This window comes from Podarcis tiliguerta (genome assembly GCF_965153285.1).
Source record: "Podarcis tiliguerta genome assembly, chromosome: 1".
NCBI lineage: Eukaryota > Metazoa > Chordata > Lepidosauria > Squamata > Lacertidae > Podarcis > Podarcis tiliguerta.
The window spans coordinates 97,050,483-97,073,835 of record NC_139534.1 but is presented as its reverse complement, the minus strand read 5'-3'; the positions used below and the strand labels follow the sequence as shown (position 1 = coordinate 97,073,835).

At 40.7% G+C, this 23,353-nt stretch overlaps 1 protein-coding gene across 2 annotated transcripts in view; it reads right to left on the bottom strand.

Moving 5' to 3' along the window:
- Positions 1-23,353, bottom strand: part of DPH6 (diphthamine biosynthesis 6) — a 234,274-nt gene that overhangs the window by 153,957 nt on the left and 56,964 nt on the right. For both annotated transcript variants that reach the window (XM_083452645.1, XM_083452646.1), the window contains exons 5-6: positions 20,369-20,487; positions 4,109-4,170 (exon numbers count right to left, since the gene is read on the bottom strand). In XM_083452645.1, the coding sequence (XP_083308771.1) occupies positions 4,109-4,170; positions 20,369-20,487 (181 nt within the window). The remainder of the gene's footprint in view (positions 1-4,108; positions 4,171-20,368; positions 20,488-23,353) is intronic.

The window sequence follows — 23,353 nt, the reverse complement described above, 5'->3', positions numbered from 1 at the left end:
AGCAACCACAAGACCTGGACTGACGCCACCCACCTGGGCTGGTCATTGGATGCTTCTGGACAGCAAGGACCATAAGTGGGTATTCTGCTCTAGTTGCTTGAGCTATGAGAACTCCCTGAGCTCTCAACTTGACCTGTATCCTTTGGGTGCCATTCCGTCCTTGTTTCTGGCTTGCTCCTCTACCCTGCCTGATGATTTACTCTTCGGTTTTGGCTACAAGTTTTCTCCCACATGGATACTGCTTCCTATCTCACCGGTTGGCCCTATTTCTAGCACCGGGGGTCAAAGGGAGCAAAGTATTGTTTGTTAAGAACTCAAGGAGTCCATGGAGATGTTGTAATATCTTTCTAGCTACTTCTGCCAGGCAGTGGGCTCCCCACCAGCTGAGGCTTCCAAAGAAAATCAAAGGTAATACCCCCGCCCAAAAAAGAGCACATTAAATAATCCAGATTTGTGATTGCGAAGGCATGAACACCAACTTCTAGTTCTTGATCAGGAAAGTGTGCATTTTCCCCTGAACATGTGGGCCAAAATTGGAGTTGACAGCCCATTTTACAGCACAACATGTGCAGGCTCCTCTCAGGCCTTTGTATGTTGAGCACAATGGTCTGAAGGGGACTACTACATGCATTTGAATGAACACTTACAAGCCTCTGTGCAACGAGAAGTTCAAATGCTAGTGGAAGCCCATTTCAGGCCGTTGTGTCCAAGGTGCAAAAATCTAAGAAGCCCACAAATGGAGGGTCAGGAATTGCATGTATGCTGCTGCCCCTTTACATACCTTTAAAAAGGTAAAGGTAAAGGTACCCCTGCCCGTACGGGCCAGTCTTGACAGACTCTAGGGTTGTGCGCCCATCTCACTCAAAGAGGCCTGGGGCCAGCGCTGTCAGGAGACACTTCCGGGTCACGTGGCTAGTGTGACAAGCTGCATCTGGCGAGCCAGAGCCGCACACGGAAACGCCGTTTACCTTCCCGCTAGTAAGCGGTCCCTATTTATCTACTTGCACCCGAGAGTGCTTTCGAACTGCTAGGTTGGCAGGCGCTGAGACCGAACAACGGGAGCGCACCCCGCCGCGGGGATTCGAACCGCCGACCTTTCGATCGGCAAGGCCTAGCCGCTGAGGCTTTTACCCACAGCGCCACCCGCGTCCCTTTACATACCTTTAGCCCTTGCATATCCAGGCAAACACCCAAAGAAGGCTCTTGTGTGCTTTAAATGTATTTTTACCCACTCAGATTCTCTGGGATTAAGCTGGCAAAAAAATATCTAAGTAACTGAATATGGATTTTTACACTTCACTTCATTTTCTTTATTAAAATGGAGAACGGGCTTCAGGACAACAGCAGCATGCCTAAAAGCTGGGAATTGACAAAACAGCAAATATAATTGGCCCATTTCCTTCTGATCTCTCCAGCTTCCAATCCCCATCGACCTCTCTCCCCGCCCCTCCATCTCAATCTCTCTCTCATACACAACCACCCCTGACAGCATTCAAAGGAAATATTTTTAGAACCATAGCCTCCACTTTCTCTGCAGCTGGTGTTTATGCTACAGTTTCACTAAGTTATAAAGTGAGCTAAATATCTAGTAAAATATTTATGTACAGTGACATTTATAGCAGAATACAAACCCCCTACCAACAAGAAAAGAGTATTTACTGAGCAACCTTCCTCCACACAACCCTATGAAGCGACTTCAGCATTGCCAAGGAAACCAAATCTAGGAGAAAATGCTGGTTATTGTTTGTCATTGTTCAGCCATGATAAAACCTATGAAAAGCAACGTAACTGGGGTATGTATGCTGGGAATAAAGTCACAGAATCATAGAATTACAGAGTTGGAAAGGAGCCTGAGGTTTATGTAGTCCAACCCCCTATAATGCAGGAATCCACTACGTTCAGTTGGTACCAGAATATACAACTTTAAAAGCTCACCCAGATCTCAGCTTACCATTTCATATAGACAAAGTCAAACAACATTTTCTGGGGTGTTGTAACACAGCCACTTGTACCACAAGGCGATAAAACTGCACAGCTAATTTATTTCATAATCACTAAAGAAGAGGTTGAGGTTATTAACATAGAACATGCTGACTTTTACCACAGGAAAGTTCAAACTGCGGCTGTAGCTTATTAAGGCTGCTGACAATTGCTAGGAGACCCTTTTTCTCCCCACAGAGCTACTACAATTATGGGACTGGTAAAACAGCAAATCCATGTCCTCAGGGTACTCTGTGAACTGTAGCTCTGAGAGGGGCATAGGAGTCTCCCAACTGCTCTCAGCACCCTTAGAAAACTACAGCTCCCAGGATTCTTTGAGGGAAACCATGATTGTTTAAAGTGGCATGACGCTGCTTGAAAGATATAGTGCAGATAGGGCCAGAGCTGTGGATGTGAACTGCATGTAATCTGTAAGTCTGTATTGGACCTGAATTTCACTCAGACATGTAGCCTGTCTTCACCACTATGGAACTGCCATTGGGACCTGCAAAGGCTTTCAGTGGTGGCCCTGGGCAGGTGCTCCAGACTCTTGCACTTTCATGAGGGGAAAAGTACGTCTCCAGCCTCCCAGAAAGAAACTTATGAGGCAAAATGTGCATGTACTTTCTAAGTTATTTCTGAGAGATGAAAGTAGGTGTGGTGTGGCCAACTTGTATTTCTTTCCTGGTGCTGAAGAATGCTTCCTGTTGTGCTTAGGCAACAATAGTATCAGTGTGTGTGTACACAATCAATACTGCATGATCTCCACCATCGGGACCAGAAGGATGGAGTTGATTTCCCATGGTCAGTGTAACGTCGTCTCTCGCTCTCTCTAAATTTGTGTTATGCCTCCCCGCAGCAGCAGCTATTTTGGAACTGAAACCCCCAGCACTCTTTCAAAATTTGAAATGTGCCCGCTGCTTCAAAAATGTTGTCGACCTCCCCATTTTTCTCCACAATAATTTCAACGTTTCCCCTTAGTATTGGGAGCTGCTTCCTTGATTAGAATTCCCAACAAGAAGATAATAATAAAATAATAATTTATTATTTATATCCTGCCCATCTGGCTGAGTTTCCCCAGCCACTCTGGGTGGCTCCCAATCAAGCGTTAAAAACAATACAGCATTTAACATTAAAAACTTCCCTAAACAGGGATGCCTTCAGATTAATATCCTTTGTGGAAATCCACACTGCAATGCTTGAAATAAATTAAAGAATTGTCCAGAAGCACCTTAGAGACCAACTAAGTTTGTTCTGGGTATAAGCTTTCATGTGCATACACACTTCTTCAGATATTCTTCAGATATGGTACCTGAAGAAGTGTGCATGCACACGAAAGCTTATACCCAGAGCAAAATTACTTGGTCTCTAAGGTGATACTGGACAATTTGTATTTATTTATTATTTATTTCAACTGCGTCAGACCAACACAGCTACCTACCTGAATCTGCAAGGCTTGAAGATGATGAGCAACAACTACTCTGCATACTCCACATGTCATACATTAAAGCAGTGTTTTCTCCACTCCCAAATAACATGGTGCTTACATCTATGTAGTGAAAAAAGGGCATACATAAAAATATAATGCCCTCAGAAGCTCGGATGGAGTGGTCCAGAAGAAGGTATTGTTTGTGAGATCTCCTAAGTTGTGGAAGTCCTGCATTATATAGCTTCCAGCAAATGCTAAAACACACATCTTTATCCTGGCTTTTGACACGCGAGGCTTATATTTTTAGGACCCAACTTATGTCTGTAATTTTAACTTGTTTAAACTGTTTTTAACGTTGTGTTTTAATACTAATATTGTATTTTGTTTTAACATGCCCTGGGACCTTAGGGTGAATGATGGGTAATAAATTGTAGTAGTAGTAGTAGTAATAATAATAACAATAATAATTTTCTAGACAACTTTTCTAAAAAATAAAGCAGTCATCAGTTTGAACACTGTTACATGTATCCTATTTAAGAGAACTTATTTTTTTTCAGTATGGCAAATGTTGGACTAATGTTTTGTTTCTGAAAGTGCGTGCTTTAAGAAGTGTTGTTCAGTTTCCTCCACATGTAATTTTTTTTATTTTTTATTTTGTGAGGCACAGAATGTTTCAAGTATATTTTAGATAATACTTACTTCCAAAAGATAAGGTTCCATTTCATCCAATGTTTTTCCTAGATGTTTATCTGGATCTAAACCTGCCAAGAGATGTTAAAATATATTTTAGAGAACAAAGTACTGCTTGGGCGTCAGAGATTACTTTTTCTTTTTTTAAGAAACCTTCTCCTTTGGCAAACAGTTCCTGTATATCAAAAATAATGTTGAGGCAAACATAGATGTTCTTAGCCACAACTCACTCTCTTATTCCCTTTGAACTGTTTTCCATCCTTGGGGGAAAATAAGTTCATTTCCTTTGCCCTGCACAACAACTGGAAAACACATTGTTTTACTGAGTGCTTTCCATTCAGAGAAATTTCAGCACATAAAAAGGAAAAACGGGGTGTACCCATTATGATAATGAAAATAGTCCAGGAGATTTGATAACCCCTAAACTGCATTCAAGATGTTAGTCTACAGGACTCTTCCATGTTCTGTTATGGTAAGTATCAGAATTTGTAGGCCTTTTAAAAATATGAAGCTGGCCTAAGCCTGCTATGGTCTGCTATAACTAAAGTTCAATAGGGGTTCCTTTGAAACTCACAGTTTTCTGGAACTAGGTATGGAGGAGCAATCAGTTTTAAAGAGAGTTATACATAGAATGTAGCAGTTCTGACCTGATCAAACTTTGCTCACAATGGACTACTTCTTACACAGGGTTCCCTCTTATGTTTGAGCTGCACATACATTATTTATTAAAAGGCCAACTAATTATATGCAAAAGCACACCTAAAGAAATATGTATATTATACATAAAATAGATAGAAAAGGATCAAGTTCATGCTGTACTTTGTTTCTGCAGCATAAGTTCATAAGCAATTTCTATAGTTATATGCATTGTTGTATATACCTGTTCATTAGCTGGTTACTTTAGGAAACCTGCATACGTATGAGTGTAATATGCATAAAATACGATATATTAATGCATAAAATACGCATGTAACCTGCAGTAATGGCTCACTTTTTAAGCAGAAGGGGAAAAGGACATCTCACTCCTCATCAAGATTAAGGATCAAGAAGAGAATTGGGAAGGGGAATCCATGCTCAACACAGTTTTCAGAAAATTCCACCCTTTCCTGAGACTTTTCTTAGGATGGAAAAAAAATGTGATGCTAATTGCATGGAAAAACTGCAATTATACATTACTATGTAAAGAGTAGCAGCAGGGAAGCCTGTGCAGCCTCAGGACCAAGGGGATGAAGAGTTTAATTGTCTTTCTCCCCACCCCCCATGACAAACATAGTATTTCCGAACCAGCTATTTGGTTTACAAGGGGTGCCAAGACGGGCTACCCATGAAAAGCAAATAGCAATTTTACATAACAAAAAAACCCATGCATGTTAACTGCATTATATAAATGGAGAAGAGCAACACCATACTCGCTGCCCCAGCCTCTTTGTCATATCCACGTATTCATTCCCTGTGCCTTCTACATGGTGAAAAGGGTAGTTTTTCTATAGGTGGAGGTAGTTTATCTATATATAGGGTAGTTTATCTATAGGTGGAGCTTCCTCATGGCAGGACTCTTATTCACATGGGAAGCTTCCATGCATATGTCAGGATTTTTTTATTTATTTATTTTTTAAATGCTTCTAAAACACTCTCTTCATCACATAATAGTGGGGCCAAGCACTGGAGCCAATGAAGAAGTAGCAAGCAAGACTCTGTGTCCCCTCCTCTGCCCATCCACATGATTGGAACAGGTGCCATATTTTGGGGTCACATCTGGTGTCGTTGTTCCATTAGCCTGAACAGATTTAGGGTAAGGATGGAGGAAAATTCCACTATTCAAGGGTAAACCCTGGTGCTGATGAAATGAGAGACTTAGCCCTGCTTCAGGTATAAGCGGAAGGTTATAATTGACATCACATCTAGTTTGTGCGCCCATCTCACTCAAGAGGCCGGGGGCCAGCACTGTCCGGAGACACTTCCGGGTCACGTGGCCAGTGTGACAAAGCCGCATCTGGCGAGCCAGTGCCGCACACGGAAACGCCGTTTACCTTCCCGCCAGTAAGCGGTCCCTATTTATCTACTTGCACTTTGACATGCTTTCGAACTGCTAGGTTGGCAGGCGCTAGGACCGAGCAACGGGAGCGCACCCCGCCGCGGGGATTCGAACCGCCGACCTTTCGATCGGCAAGCCCTAGGCGCTGAGGCTTTTACCCACAGCGCCACCCGCGTCCCTAGTTTTACCTTTAGCTGAAGAAAAACTATAAAGAAAAAAAGCAACAACTCCAACAGCTCTTTTAGTGAACCCTTGGAGTTTTCCATTTATATGACTGCAATGGATATGAATTAAAGCATGCAAAAAATATACAAAAGAACCACAAAAGAACTGCCTTGCTAGATCAAAGCAATGGCTCATCCATCTAGTCCAGCATTTCACCATCTTATGGCAATCAGATGGGTGTCTTGTGGAAGGTAAGAAATGGTATTTTTTTTTAAAAAAACCAAGCTGGGGTTTAAGATAAGCAGGAGAGGTGCTAGTAGACATCCAAATCAGACACTTTGAGTTGCTTGCAGGTTCTACCTCATTCAAATGTGCTGGCTCCTGCTATGCTCATCTTAAAACTTACCTGATGCAGACATGGATAGTTTGACTAACAACAACTGTTCTTTTTCTCCTCCACCTTGATGTTCTAATATTTACCAGATGAAGAGTCCTAGTTATTTTATATTTTGGTAGGTCTAATAAAGCTGCTACCTTCACTCTTTGATAATTTTGTTTCTCTTTCCTATACTTTTGATTGTGCCATATATAAGGTATCCTTGCTTCCTACCCCCAGTAAGGTTAATTTGGAATTGTTGCTGTTATTAATTCTGCTCTCATGGAGACTGTGTGCTGTTTTATCTGCAGAATATGCTGCAAAATATACATTATCCATTATTGGATAATCATTGTGTCCATTAAAGGATAATTTATAAAACATGAGTTTTAGTTTTGTTGATTCTATCCAGTTATTGAAACATCAGAGTTCATAATATAAATGATGACAAATGTCAGAATCTCACATAATTTTTAATTACTGATGCTTTTCCCTCCTAATAATTATGTTGCAATCAGGATTTTACTACTTACGTTCTGTAAATAAAGCAAAGGAAGAACTACATAAAAGTATATAATAGATAAGAATTTATCAATCAATAACACTGCGCTTTTCCCTCTGTGGGATCAGCTGGGGTGGGGAGCAGAGAGGAGGCAACCTGGATGGGTGGATAAACCCACAACAAGGCCCAGGCCTTAGAAAGCTCCATGCAGAATTAGGAAATTAATTAGGAGGAAGAATCATAATTGCAGAGCTGACATCTATTTTACTTGACTTGCATGTATCAACGGGAAGCAATTATGATTCAATTAAAATATTCAGTTTTATTACTTTAGTGACTGACCTTGAAGTTAATGCCCATTTTATTTAATTGCATCATCTATGAATAAATGTTAACCCTAGCATGTTATGCCCCATTATTTTTAGTGCATTTTTCAACTCCCCAACTGAATTATATCAGTCAATTTATTATCCACTGTCAAGAAAGCAAGCGAAGCTTTATTTCTTGGAGAGAATTCCAGCACAGATAGGAGAAGCATCATGAGAGGCTTGAAAAGGCTGCTTAAGAATGCCAAGCAAAAGGAACTGTACTCCACAACTTTGTTGGTCTAGAGCTTCACTGTAAAGTCCGTATGTGAAGGTACTAGTTGCATAATGAGTCTAAAAAGCCATTTCTACTCTGCCTAATTTTTAATTAATGGGAACTGTATACTTCTCTTCTAACAACATCATTGTTTAAGAGTATCTTCCCAACCGCCATGCCAAAAGACAACTTTTGTAACTTTCTAGGACCTGAAGAAAATTCAAAACATTTTTAGAGGCAGACATTTAGGTAAGAGAAAAATTTTAAAAAAAACAGAATGCACACAAGTCATGTGCATAACACTTTAATGAAACTTAAATCCATGGGGCCAGAGTCAGCTAACGGGTCCCACAAGTGGAAGCCCATGCAAGGACTTCCACTGGCGCAACAGGACTTTCCCCCCTCCTCTGCTCCCAAAATAGCACAAGGTTGGTGGAGAGGGGAGATTATCATGCAAATTCAGAAATTCTTGCACTGGTGGCCTCTTTTCCACTCAGATAAAACACACACACAGAGACACCCCTCAGAAGTGAGCACTGCCTTTCAGCAGTCCTGTTGGAGATGGAATAATCTGCCTAATATCTTATCTTGGAGTGTCAACACAAGGGGGCTTGTGAAGAAGGCGCAGCAGAGACTGTATTTTTTGAGAATACTAAGGAAAAACCATCTTCCGCAGAAACTGCTGCTTGCCTTCTATCACTGTGCCATTGAGAGCGTGCTTACTTATGGCTTATGTGTGTGGTACGGAAGCTATACTACCCAGGACAGGATGGGGTTGCGCAGGGTTGTGAAGGCAGCAGAGAGCATTGTTGGCTGCCCACTCTCCACCTTAGAGCAGATTTATGCCACAAGGTGCCATAGGAAGGCACTGGACATAGTAAAAGATCCATCGCATCCTGGTCACTGTCTCTTTGAGCTCTTGCCGTCGGGACGGAGATACAGGACGATGAAGACAAGAACAAGCCGTCTTAAGAACAGCTTCTTCTCCAGAGCGATCTCGGCCCTGAATGGGAAGCCCGGACTTTGAAAGTCATCAAATCTCCTTTGCTGTATTTTACTATATTTTTTTAATTAGTGTTTTTATGGAGCAGCCAAGTAATTTCGTTGTCCCCAAAGGGGGCAATGACAATAAAGATATTATTATTATTATTATTATTATTATTATTATTATTATTATTATTAAAAAGCGTGGGTAAGGACTACTAGCATAGGACATTTTTCTTCAATCCCATATATATATGTTCAGACGAGAACTGATTGGGTATCAGCTGGGTATTTGACAGCTATAGCCATTCCTAGACCGGGAAAGCCTTGCCACAGTAGGTCATGCATTGGTTACTTCAAGACTGGAGCGCGCTCTATGTGGGGCTTCCCTCACGTCTGATGCGGAAGCTGCAGTTAGTGCAGAATGTTGAAGCACAATTGCTGACAGGAGTATGGCCTTGTCAGCATATTACACACATGCTCAGAGATCTGCACTCATTGCCAATTTGCTACCTAGCCAACTTCAATGTGTTACTATTGGTATAGAAAGCCCTTAACAACTTGCGACCCGTTTACCTACGAGATCGCCTTATGCCGTATGTGGCCATTAAGCCACTTCTATCAGTTGAATTGACACTGCTACAGGTGCCACATAATACCCCTTCCACATTTAAAAGAACTCAATTGTGCTTGAATGTCAGTGCCTGCATTTTGGAACTCAGTGCTGACTGAGATCAACCTTCACTGTACCTTTTCCAGTACCTGCTAATGAAGGGACAGGATACCCAAACCTGACTGTGTAGTCACCCCAACTAGGCCCAACTAGGCCCCAAGACTTCCCAAATTCTTTCGTTGAGGATTCAGCAGCTAAAATGCATTAATCTGTTTTAGTAGTTGAACCTTTGTATGGTTGAAAGTACGGTTGCGATTTTTTTCTTGATTTTATTGTATTATCTTTTTGAGGAGTGTTGTTTTTTTTTTTACAATCAAGCAGTGTATAAATTTTATTAAATGATTGAATAAAAACATCATCTTGATCTGACAATGAAGCTTCGGAGACCATCAATGGCAATAGCTATTAATTTGTTCTCTGAATGGCCCTGTCAAATCAGCAAATGAAAAATGAAAACCAGGTCATCTGGTTGTGGTAAAGAAACCTCTACTAGAAGCAGGAACCTCTGATATTGACTTCTGTATATTGTTTTTTCTTTGTTTCTTTCTCAAGCTTTAATAACCTGAAGGAGCGTCTCCACCCCCATCGTTCAGCCCCCCACTGAGATCCAGCACCGAGGGCCTTCTGGCGGTTCCCTCATTGTGAGAAGTGAGGCTACAGGGAACCAGACAGAGGGCCTTCTTGGTAGTAGCGCCCGCCCTGTGGAACGCCCTCCCATCAGATGTCAAAGAGATAAACAACTACCTGACATTCAGAAGACATCTTAAGGCAGCCCTGTTCAGGGAAGTTTTTAATATGTAACACTGTACTGTTTTTAACACTTCATTGGGAGCCGCCCAGAGTGGCTGGGAAAACTCAGCCAGATGGGCAGGGTATAAATGATAAATTATTATTATTATTATTATTATTATTATTATTATTATTATTATTATTAAAAATAACTTTAAAAAAAGAGAAGGGACCAAATGTTTCACAACTCAAGTCACTCGTGCAGCACTCGTAAACTCAAACAATTATAAAATTGTTGTATCACCATAAGATGTCGAGATGATCTGCAATTGCAACAGAATTCTGTCATGTTATACACTATCTAGCTGGGACAGTTTTGAGAAAATGCTGTTGCCCATTTGGCATCTTTGTCTTAGGTGGCAGTTGCAGAGATCTGACCAAAACCTAGATGTAACCTAGCTGGAGCAAGCAAACTTGGTGCAGGTCAGGTGTCCTGCCTCTATTAAGAAACAGCACAAAAATGCACATAAGGGAGATGGCAGCTCTGAAATGGCTTTGAATAGGAATCTCATGTAGATAGAGAAGAACCATGTTCATTTGGCAACTATAGAGGGCACAATTCAGTTGTGGTAGGAGTAGATTCAGGTCTCGTGTAGGTGGAGGGGGAAAAAAGCAGAAAGACTGCAGAGGTCCTTTAAAATGTGTCTAGTGATGGGTTGTGAAAACACCATGAAGAATTCTGTGGGTGGATGATAAGCTGATATGACAGAAAGGGACTCTGACAGAAGGCATCAAAAAGTCGTGATGTTTCAGACTGCAGAGAATATCCTTCCAGGATACAAAAGGAAAGAAGCCACTTGAAGTCACTCAAGCTGAAAATACTTGCCATTTAAGAGAATAAGACCATTTAATGATGACTACCTAGATTTTAGAAGGACAAGTATTTACATCAAAGCTGAGTGGGATGGTTGCCCTTCAACACTGTTATTAAATGCAAAGGAGAAAGGATGGATGCTGCATTTGGCTCTTTCTCAGGAAAAAAGAATCTCTGGCGGAAGAAGGAACGTATGATCATACTGCAAGGGAAGGGCTATGTGTGTAAATGTCCTTACAAGGAATGGATAAATTAGGAAATGGCCTACACCGTACTGAAGACTCCATGCATTCTGCAAGTCTGCTGAATGACCCCATAGGGGATTAATCACGGTGGACAGCAATCGGTTCCAAATTTGCAGATCTGAATGCATGCATACCATTTTGAAGTGAGAATCGTAGAGAGGACAAGTTTAGACACAATCCCTATTCCCACATAGAAAGGGACTGTGGGGCAGTAATACTGGTGCCACTCTCAGGGCCATGCAGCTTTTCTGTCCTTCCCCTGCAGATGCCCACATCCAGATCGTGCAACTCTAATCTACCAGACTTCCAGCTCCCACAGAGGTCTATGCACATAGGGGAAATGTCTCCCGCAGACCTGCAGATATGGATGTTGGGGCAGGGCCAACAGTTGAGCGAGGGCTGAGGGTAGCAGTGTGGCCCCATGGGCCCTTTCCACATGTAGCGGCCCCTCCTGTATACTCAGTTAGAGCTAAAGTGTGGAGGTGGAAGCATTGGAAATTAAATCACATGCTTCGTTTCATTTCCAAAAGGTGAAAACCTACACCAAACAGTATTCACTAATGCAAAAAGGGGAGGGGAGAGAAAAGGGAGGAAACAGGTCAATTACACTATGTATGTTTGTTTGGACAAAATATAGCTAAAACTTGTTTACATATACTTTTGGAAATCTAAATATAAGCAAAGCCGATCAGAAAACATAAGACAGATCATTGATTCCAGTTTTATTCAGCCAATGTTATTTTGCTCCTCTGAAACACCATACTGCAACAAAACTTCACAAACTCATACATACATTGAATGGCTTTAGGACAGTCACATTATTAAATACTGTTAGCTTGATCTTACTCAAGGCCCAGAGTAAAAAGAAAGTTGTCTGATTCTTGGAAGACTGCGCCCTTTACTTCCTCATTACTGCTTTCAAGGCACAGACCACGGCGCATGATCAACAAGGCTTGAGTTAATGTTCTTTATGAAGTTAACTTATGAAGTAAAGTTGGAGTGCAAGCTCATCTGTTTATCACAGATCTCCCTCTCCTGAATTCCTACAAAAATAGGTTTCGCTAGAGCAAATGGCAAAGCAGAAGGGTACAATATGGTTAGCCACAGGAAGCATATATAGACTCCCAAGTTCTTTCGACATATGCATATGTAACAGAAGCAAAGGCTTTGTATAGGAAGGAAAGTGGTAAAAAGCAAATTACTACCATGTCTTTCTCATGTCATCCCATCTGTTTTCATGCCACCAAAAAGACTACACAAGTGAATAAGGAGAGTCCAGAGTTATCCTGCAAGAATTTTGGGGCGCATGCCCTCTTTATAAAAGTTTCTTATGATCTGTGTACAAGGCAAGCAAAGTTACAGTATTTTTTATACTTGGTAGAGCTGTTGTCTTTATAATATGACATCTCTTCTGAAGACAGCAAAGTCCCAGAATACAGTGTTGTATCCAGATAAATCATTATGAAAGCAGAATGATTTCCTCTCTTGCAACAGAAAGGTCCACTGGACTCAACTGAAGGCTGTCTCTCCTGTACCCTACAAAGTTACTTGCCCTTCTAAGACCTAAAACCTAATCGCACGCACCATGTGTTCACTATTTCTTTGGTCTTCAGTCTGGATTCTGTCCAGGCAGCCCTGTTCAGGGAAGTTTTTAATATGTGACATTTTAGTGTATTTTTCATCTTTGTTGGAAGCCGCCCAGAGTGGCTGGGGAAACCCAGCCAGATGGGCGGGGTACAAATAATAAATTATTATTATTATTGTCCTGATCTACTTTTTAGCTTTGCAAAACTGTAAAATGAGGCTGCTTCTGGGAAGACCAACTGTTAAAACTGTGAAGCAACTAAAGTCCCTGCCTTTGAGCACTAGGCAGTGCTAATCTCACCTGGGTCCAGGATAGCCAGCACGGAAGATCTTTCCCCACCTCTCATCTCCCTATGCATCTCCCAAACTACCTCAGGGATTCCCACAACCCTCCAGAACATATTTGGGGATGGCTCACTGGCGCACACAGGAGAGAACAGAGAAATAGGACTGCTCAGTAACCGCAGAAACTGGCTTTGTGTGAGTAAAAACAGAAAACTAGGATGGAGGGTGAATGCAATGGAGTCTCCTGGAGAAAGGCATGGAGGACTAATGTGGACACTGCAACAAACTGCACCAGAACTTCTTTGTTCCTTTGTGAATGCCTCTTTTCCGTGTGTGTGTGTGTGTGTGTGTGTGGTGGGTAAGGATACCCCACTAGATTATATTTATCTTATTCTGCTATAAACAGCCACACAGAGGAGAAAAAGTAGAGGAAAAGGTGAAAGCCAGCCTCAAAAGTACAATTTCCCCCCAAACACATCTTGCAAAGATCTTTCTTATTACTGTTAATACTGTGAACTGCAGTACTAAATGAATTGAAGTGACAACAGTATTGAGGAAATATGTCTGGAACAAAAAAGGTCAAGCACATTTACATTCCACGGTGCGAGAACAGACTGTGAAAGCTCTGCCTACCAGTGTAATTACTGTAGTATGTGCTGGTTAAGCAGCAAACAAGGGATTTAAAGGGGAGGGCAGGTAGAGAAAGGGAGAAAAAGTAACATGATATCCTTTCCAGGCATCTAGATATTTTAACAAGAGAATATAATAACAGCTAGGAGTTAAAAGCCATCAGATACGCATGCAAGGCAAATCATTTAAACTCATTTTATAGAAGATAGGAGCCTTTCTGCGTATAAAGGCCACGTATTAAAATGCCTCCTCTTATTTCCAAGAAAGTTAACTATTAGGAAGGATAAAGGGAGAAATATATATTATGGTCACCAGCTTCATATATACCATTGAAAAAGCTGTGATAAAGCATTTCCCATTAGCGAAAAAAAGAAGGGGGAAAGAGTGAAATGAAATGTTTTAGATGCCAACAGATGGTATTTCAGCTTTAATGTGCAATGACTACTTCAGGACCAAGCAATGCAAAAGCATGCTTAATTTGCTAAAAAGAAAACAGTCATCTCTCATGGTTAATTAAATGTAAGAGATACACTTGGATTATATCGGGGAAGGGATATTTATGGAGGAGAGAATTATCGGTGTGGATTCCCCCCCCCCCTTGTGCAATTTGTCTTCTTCCACGTTTTATGTACCTTCAGCACGAGCAAGTATATAGTAAGGGAATACAACAGTTTCTTGTGGCTGCATAATAGTAGGGGTGCTAACAGTGGGCCAGGGCTGAGATGAAAAGTGGATGAGGGTCATCCCCCCCCCCCGCCTTTTATCTTTGCCACCTCTTTGCTCTGTCTCTGTCTCTCTCTCTCTCCCTCTCTGCCCAGCCAGGACGGATGGCTCTTGCCAGAGGTCAGAACTCATTGTCTGCAGAGGGCTTATGAAATTAGGACAATGGCAGCATGACGATGCTGAAGACCACAGGTTTGCCTTCCCCACCATGAAGCGCTGGAAGTTAATACCAGTGATGAGCTCCAGTTCAGGCTGATGTGTCATGCTTTCTTAGAATATACTGAGCACCCAACAGACCCTAGGTAAGGCATAGCACAATAAAGGATTAATGTATAGATGTAATCCATTTAGAAAGCAGTTATCCAGCATAGTTCCACTAAAGTGCAATGTTAAAACAGTTATCGAAATCTATTCTTCGCAGCAGTGACACTGAACTACCATGGTGCTATTACAGAAGCTAGTGCTAAAGGTGTCCATATGATAAAACTGCCCTTTTAAAAACTACCTTTTTTCGCCTATAAAGTGAGCATGGCTTTATTTTATATATATATATGCACTTTAGACAGAAAGTCCCATAATAGTTCACATTCTTACAACTATGTGAGCCAATTCCAAAAGATGTAACAAGTAGGGCTTCAGCAACTACCTACTAGTGTTAGGAGGCCTCTGTGGTATATTTACATTTGCATTACTGGCTATCAGGATTGTCCGTGCTTGAAGCAAGAAACTTCTACTCCAAACCAGTACCCTTTTCTTTGCTGCCTGCTTGAGAATGCCTCTGTTCTATTTCTAGGGCACATGATAATCCTAAATCCCATTTTGAATACAAGCCTCAGCCTAAATCCCAATAGGTTGACTGGATCTTGCTGATATGTACAGGCAGACAGAGGTGCGGACACATAGTTCCAAGGCACAACTTACACATTTGGCCTGAGCAGCAAGCTACTGATGTGGGCCTCTGTCTGTCTCGAGAGACAATGGAGGAGCGCACCTTTGGGGGTGAAGTCAAATCGCTGGAGAGTTACAACCACCCAATATGGGAGAGACATATTTTGTTGCAGGTGGGGCAGATGAAGGCATCTGGTTGTGCTGCTGCATATGCACCAGAGCGTTTCTTCTCTCTGTGCTCCTCCCAATGATCATTCCTCCTATGGACACATGATCTGACTGCCTGTCTCCAGGCACTGCGGTTGTCTGCAAGGGATTTCCACCAGGCGGGGTTGAAGTTGCCAGCCTTCACTTCACATTTGCAGCCATCTTTGTAAGACGGAGTTGGTCTGCAAACAGGCCCGGCGCCTGAAGCCAGCTCCCCATAAAGCACGTCCTTGGAGGTCCTGCCATCTTCCATTCTGGGGTCAAGACCAAGCCAGCGTAGACGTTGCTGAGACAGAAGTCCGAACGTCCTGGGAATATGGGCTTGGAAGAACAGATATTGGTTTGAGACTCCGTCCTGCCTTGTGATGCCCACAATCTTCCTGATACAGTAGATATGAAAGGCATTGAGGTCTTGCTCCTGGCAGGTTTAAGTTGCCTACTGCTCACTTCAGACAACTCTTAAATTATAAATCCTGCGTTCTCCGCTTAGTTAGCTGCACCTTGTTGCTGCCTCCTGCTCCACCTGATTTCTCTTCTTGCTTTTGACTTTTTCTTGCCTCTGTGCTCAGGAGCTACCCCATCTCTCAGCACCCTGACCAAATCTCAAGAAACAAATAAATATCGGAATTCAGTAGAGAGCCACTGGTATAGTTTGGGGACTAAGAGACTGGGCTGCATGTTGGTTTGAATCTTGCCTCTGTCACAAACCCTCTGTCCCTCTATGAGCTTCTGTCACTCCAGCTGCAGTATGGGTGTGAATAATATTGACTTACTTTACAGGGTGTTGTAAGGCAGGGGTAAGCTAACGTAGTGTCTCCCAGAGGTTGCTGGGCTCCCAGCTCCCATCAGACTTAGTCAACATGGCCAATATGGTAGGCACTATGCTAGCTACACAATACATTTGGACACCTGAAAACAGTGACAATAATAAATACTATCACAATCATTTATTTTATTTATTTTTGTACAGGAGGCAGCCAAGACCCACTAGTATAAGCTCATTCACTGGCAGTAACACTCGCAAACCAACAGCAGAAAATGGCCGTTCACCGCAGTGCTAATATGAAATTGGTTTGCTTGTTGTGAAGGAGGAGAAAGAAGTTCCACTGGATTTCTAACTAGGAAAAGCCTGGAGGAAGCACACTAACCTCCTGAAAAGTAAAACGCCTAACCGCCAAATATTAATTTGTAAATGTGGATTGAGAAAAGTGTTCTAAAATTAATGTGCATTTACCTGTATAATTATGTGTTGTCTACAGTCTTACACCTTCCTACTAGTGTCTATTAAACTAATGGATACCAGAGCTATGGGAGGTTGTATGAGCATGCCAGTGTTGATGAATGTCACGCTCAAGTTACATATTTGCTTATTCCTTTCACATCTGCGCAATGTGCCATCTAATGCATTACCCCTCAGACTTTTAAAGGTGTTATTCCAAATACATTTACTGCAATTTAGCTTAAAAGCAGCTTTGATTATTCATCTAAAAGGTAAAGTGGTAACCCATACCTTAACTTCTGTGCCACTTGATACGTTAAACAGCCGCCATACCTTAAACCTACTTTAATAAAGCACACAATTATTAAGGCACTGCAGAATGGCCTCAGAGCATACAAGAGCCATTAAATTTGCTTACATCTAATTATGCCTGCCCTAGGCAGGTGAGAAATTTAGTCCGATAAGATCTTTCTACCTGTAGCCAAAGAAAAAAAAGAAAGAAAAAAGGGCAGCCGTTTTCTAATTACTATCTACAACTATTTATGGTATTTGTGCTTTAAAGGAGAACACCACAAAGGGCTCTTTGTGTACCAGCAAGCCTATTCCAACTTGTTCTAAGCTGCTGAGTTACAAAGACAAGTTTATCTTGCTTAAGGGATGACACAGGTCACCAGCAATGTCACCCCTACGGTCATTTCCTGTATCGCTCAAGAATTACCCCTTTCTAAGGTTTGGTGTTTTATTTATTTATTTATTTATTTATTTATTTATTAAAGGTTTGATTTATATATTGAAACATAACTTGGCTGCTAAACAAATTTGATTGAATTATAATATCTTTGAAGAGGGTCATATAACACAAAAATAAAAACTAACCCCATCATCACGAAGAATAATCTGAATGACAGCAACTATATTAGTTATGCTTCATAGGTATACACAAAGCTTTGCAATGATTCTGCTTCAAGAGTATACATTAAAACAAGAGTATACATTAAAACAATATCTCTCCTGAGACTAAGGATGCAATCCTAACCCCATTTACTTTTGAGTAGACCTGGTTAGTATAGCAGTCTAATTAATTCCCTAATTAAAGGGAAGACTCATACTGGAAGAACAGAGAGGGTGTGTGTTACCAAATCCAGCAAACGAAAAGAATCCACAATTTGTGACCAAAGGCAGATTTTTTTAGAATCCGTTATTTCTCTTCCTTTGTATAAATGTTAAGAAAGCACAGAATGAACCTATGATGGTCTAGTTTTACTGTTCACACCAGAAGTGCTGTAAAAATAAAATGATTCTGGCAAAGCATCACAGCTGAAGAAGAATTAACATTTTATTACTTCTTCTAATAGATACTCAAGTTCCAACCTAATATATTTTATATATAACAGCAAGGATGAAGTTCTTCTGTTAACTCTTACCAATGTTACCCTTAAGACATGAACTCTTGCTTTCAAAAAGGAGGAAAAAGCAAGCACTTAAACAGAAACAGCTCAGCTCACAGATGACGACGATGAGGCTTGATTCATGCCAAGATTCTACAACACAATTTATCAGAAATATATTTTTATCCACCCATGTAGAACATATTCTTTCCTATTATACTGGTCATTCCTTGGTCTAATGGGCCACAAACCTCTACTGACCCCCAAAGGGAAAAGGTCCTTCTCTCAAATTTTATACCTAAACCCCCATCTAATACTTTTATGTGAAAGATTGCTCAGAGGGCTGTAATTTCAAAATGATGCATTGGCCTATTAATATTTTTCTCATCAGTTTGTGTGGTTAGAGAACCCACATGCCATTCAATAAATGCAGCTTCAATACAGTGCTTAGACAGATCTTTGTGACCGGTCAAAACCATCTTCCATAATAGGTGAACTCAATGTTAAAATTACAATTCGTCCAATGAAAGTAAAACAGTGTATTGATTCAGAATGCAATAGTGAAACTGCACTTTCCTAAACACCTTCAGACGCACACTTCCCTGTATGCAGACACATGTTCCGTGACCTTTTTTGATATGCTACTGTAAATATTTATTTTAGCTCAGCCTTTTCCAGTCCAGTGCCCTCCAGATTCTACTTGGGACAACAATTCCCATCAGTCCCAAACAACACGGCCACAGGACTTGCTGTCCAAAACATCTGCAGAGTTTGTTGTTGTTGTTGTTGTTGTTGTTTAGTCATTTAGTCGTGTCTGACTCTTTGTGACTCCATGGACCAGAGCACGCCAGGCACTTCTGTCTTCCACTGCCTCCCACAGTTTGATCAAACTCATGCTGGTAGCTTCGAGAACACTATCCAACCATCTAGTCCTCTGTCATCCCCTTCACTTTGTGCCCTCCATCTTTCCCAACATCAGGGTCTTTTCCAGGGAGTCTTCTCTTCTCATGAGGTGGCCAAAGTTTCAGGATCTGTCCTTCCAGTGAGCACTCCGGGCTGATTTCCTTCAGAATGGATAGGTTTGATCTTCTTGCAGTCCACGGGACTCTCAAGGGTCTCCTCCAGCACCATAATTCAAAAGCATCAATTCTTTGGCGATCAGCCTTCTTTATGGTCCAGCTCTCACTTCCATACATCACTACTGGGAAAACCATAGCTTTTACTATACGGCCCTTTGTTGGCAAGGTGATGTCTCTGCTTTTTAAGATGCTGTCTATCTGCAGAGTACCAGGTTCAAAATATGCTTTAGACTTACATTCAAATTTTCAAATTGCCGTGAGCAAAAACATATGCCCTGAACCCAAGTACTAGCAGAGCCAAAAGTGCAACTGCATAAAAAGAAAAACCAACAATCTTTGACTGGGTTCCCCTTGCCTGCTCCTTAAGGAAGAATGGGAAAATAGCCATTTGAACAATCTGATAGGAGACAGGTAGAATTGGAGAGGGTAGCATTGAATCAGCAGGAAGAGAGGTATCTACAACAAAAGCAGGTGTGAGCCATCAGCCTCTCACTAATTAGTTGCAAAGTTATATATTGATTGCTGTTAGTAAAGTTTTACTTAAACCCTTTCATCAAAGTTGATTCTACTTTATAGAGATAATGGTCCAATGTCAAGCCATCCATTTGTATCACTCATATGAGCGAACTGTAAACTGTTGCATTATGTATGAACCTTTATTGAAAAACACACTCACTTAATAATGATGGCTATGAAAATAGCTTCTCGCTTTTTCACTGTCTAGTGTGAAAAATATTTATCACAGAGAAGTTCAATTAATTGTTTAAATATATAGTCATGGAAAAGAAGTTCTTCATATTTCTGTTCCATGGTTCACCTCTGCTTGCTACAGTTTTATTTTACCAGCTACATCTTATCCACAAAACAGATTCTGGTGACTCCATAGCTATCTACTGTATGCATGTTTTCTCGCTCTATTTCTATTTTAGTAAAACCAACTAGTGCTAATAATAATAATAATAATAATAATAATAATAATATTTATACCCCGCCCATCTGCCTGGATTGCTCCAGCGCCTCTGAGAGTCTTCCAACGCATAGAAGTATAATAAAACATCAAACATGCTTCACCTTAGTAACTATTCTAGTTCGGATTCTTACCAAAAGCTGCTACTTTTATGATTATAGCTTGAAGGTTCGAGGAGATCATTTCTTTGAGCAAAGTTTCCTGGTTCTGACGCCAAAGGTAAGCCAATGGTTGCAGGGTAAGCCTCTTGCACCTATTTGAACAAAAGAAAAAAATGGCTGTTATTATGCTCTTGCACCCAAACCCAGACTATTAAACCTTTAACCAAATTCCTCATGACCTTCTGCAATCAGATATAGATATTTCCAGTGCTTTTCTTCTGGGGGGACGAATACCCCTAAACATTTTGTGAAAGCACTGGATATTTCCCAAGACTGTTATCTTTTAACCTATGATAGTTCATCCATTTACTGATCTGTGGTACTAAAGGAGGAAGATGTCAAGTGGTTTTATGGAAAATAGAGGGTGATACCTAATTAAGTCACAGAAGAGAGCCACTGAAATCAATGGACGAAAGTGTTTGAAGTCCACTGATTTCAGAAGATCTACGCTGAGGAGAACACTGTATATCACCCATAGTGTAATCAAGGGCATCTGGCCATATCATTTTGAATTTTAAATATGGAAACACAACATGAATCTTTGGTGTCATTATTGCTCTTCAATTTCTTAGCTATTTCAGCTTTCAAAGTGGACTTGCTTTGGATCTACAGGGACACATTCACTTGCAAAATCCTCATTCTGTTTTGGTTCTCAGGGGAAAGAGCATAACTGCTGCTCTTTGCCCTTTCCTTAAATGGGACCTCCCATAGCCTCTTTTCAGAAGATACTGGCTTTTATTCTATTTAGCCATGAAGCTCATTTTGTGACCTTGGACTACTCATTATCTCTCAGCCTAACCTGCCTCATAGGGTTGTGATGAGGGTAAAATGGAAGGAAAGAATTTGAGTACTTGGAAGTCAGGTATGAATGAGTAGGGCTACTTTCAGTGCCTCTCAGAAACTGCAGAAGGAAACTGCCCATCAACTGCCTACTCCACGAACACCTTTTGACACACAATTTGTTTTCCTGTGGATAACTCTAAAACAGCAAGTGTGCCCTGGCAGACAATTTCCTAACAAATCATAGGGTCTAAGGAAAGTTATATAGTTACGACACCAATTTCTTGCTTTTTTAAAAGAGGGAAATAAGATAAAGTCAGCATACCCCTTAAGGACTGTCTACGCCAAAAATCTATTAATTATAATTCACCTGAATAAAGCCAATTTTCCAAGTAATAAAGTCAACATTTATAATTTAGCCTTATATGTACTCAAAATATCACTGGAATACTAAATACCACTTGGGATCACTGTACTAAGCAATATTTGTTCAGCTTAACTGATACACATATTTAGACAATTCACTCCAAAGCGCCGCAGGAAAGGATGGGCTTAGGTTCCTGAAGCCTGTATTGTTAGAGACAAGGATTTATATAAAATAGGGAAAATGCAATGCTCTTATCTTCTCTTTGTCTAGTAGGATGCATTCTTCTCAAGGTTGGCTTTTTATTTTACACATTGTAAATGTGCGACAACACCCATACAATTATATATTTAGAAGCATACAAAAAAATATATTAAATGAATTGAAGAGACCTAAAGCAAACCCTTCCCGGTTAAGCAGCCAAGATCACAAATAATGCACTGCTAGATCTTGATAAAGAACAATTTTGTGAACAGTCTGCAGCACAATAGGCTAAGAAATAGGCCTGAAAAACATCCCTGCATTGAAAATGTGGAGGGGAAAATAGAGATTTTAGAATAACAGACATGTTAAATGCACTCTAACAGGTCTCAAGCCCTTTAAAACTCCTCATAATTAAACACTGCATTTATGAAAAGTGATATGGAAACTGATCATCAATTTAATAATGCTGTTTCAATAGCCTGGGTCTAGACTTTGCCTTCTGCAAGCAGAAGGGTGGCTGCCATTCATGGAAGGCTTTGAATCCAGAAGAAATCCCACTTGTGGAATGGGAGGGGATACAATTTTTGTCAATTCTTCCTTCCACCTGGAAATTTGCTCCAGGGGATTAGGAGACCTCCTGAAACAGTATGGGAGGGACTGAGTCCTACGGGCGAACGGACAACTGGCAAGAATGGCCTTCCTCACTTTTGGCCAGTGGAAGTGTCCTGAGCAGAACACCTAGGAGATTCTACCACCAGTGCAGGGAAAGCCATGATCCAACCAATATAATTTTATAATGAGCTAACACAGCTGAGCCCTGCTAACAGATTTCCCTTAAAGAATCAAGGTGCAGGAAATTGCTAATATCAAATACATTGAACCTAATAGCTATACCAATCAGTGGTATGTTCTGTTTCTCAGGTTCCAATTTCCTATTTGGGTTTCTTTTTACTGCTGTAGGTATTCAAAATATTTCAAGTAGACCTTATTTCAATAAACAAAATTTTAAAACCCCACTTTTTGGGATTTTAAAATGGAATTCAACGTTCTATCTTAAAATGGCAAATCATGAGTAAGAACTTGATTATATAGTAAACAAGCACATTTTTAAACAAGGGATACATAGACATTTCTGAATAAAAGTAATGTTAGTTGAAACACTAGACGCACACACAACATACATCTCCCTTCTATAGACACTGAACTAATAAACAAGAACATAGGTTTTTAGTGTTATTACTGTGAATAGCCCTATTGACTTAAACAGGATTACTCACTCTAGTGAAGTTAATAGTGTAAGATTATGAAGTATGGGGATGGAGAAGTGTGTTCCGTTTTCTAGCAAAAATAATATAAAATAGCATGAAGTCTAGCATAAAGTGAATTTTGTTATAAAATAAATTGGAAAGCTTTAATGGTTCTGCCGTCTAGTAAAATTGGAACTTCCTTTATTATATATTTTGTTCATTCATTTATTTATTTTTAAGTGGAAACATGGGCTGGGATCCAAAGACTTACCTTTGGAATACTCAGCAATTTCAATACACCTGTTGTTTTTTTATTTTTAAGTTTTCTCCCCCATTTAACCAGCAATTCCCTGAACCATGTTG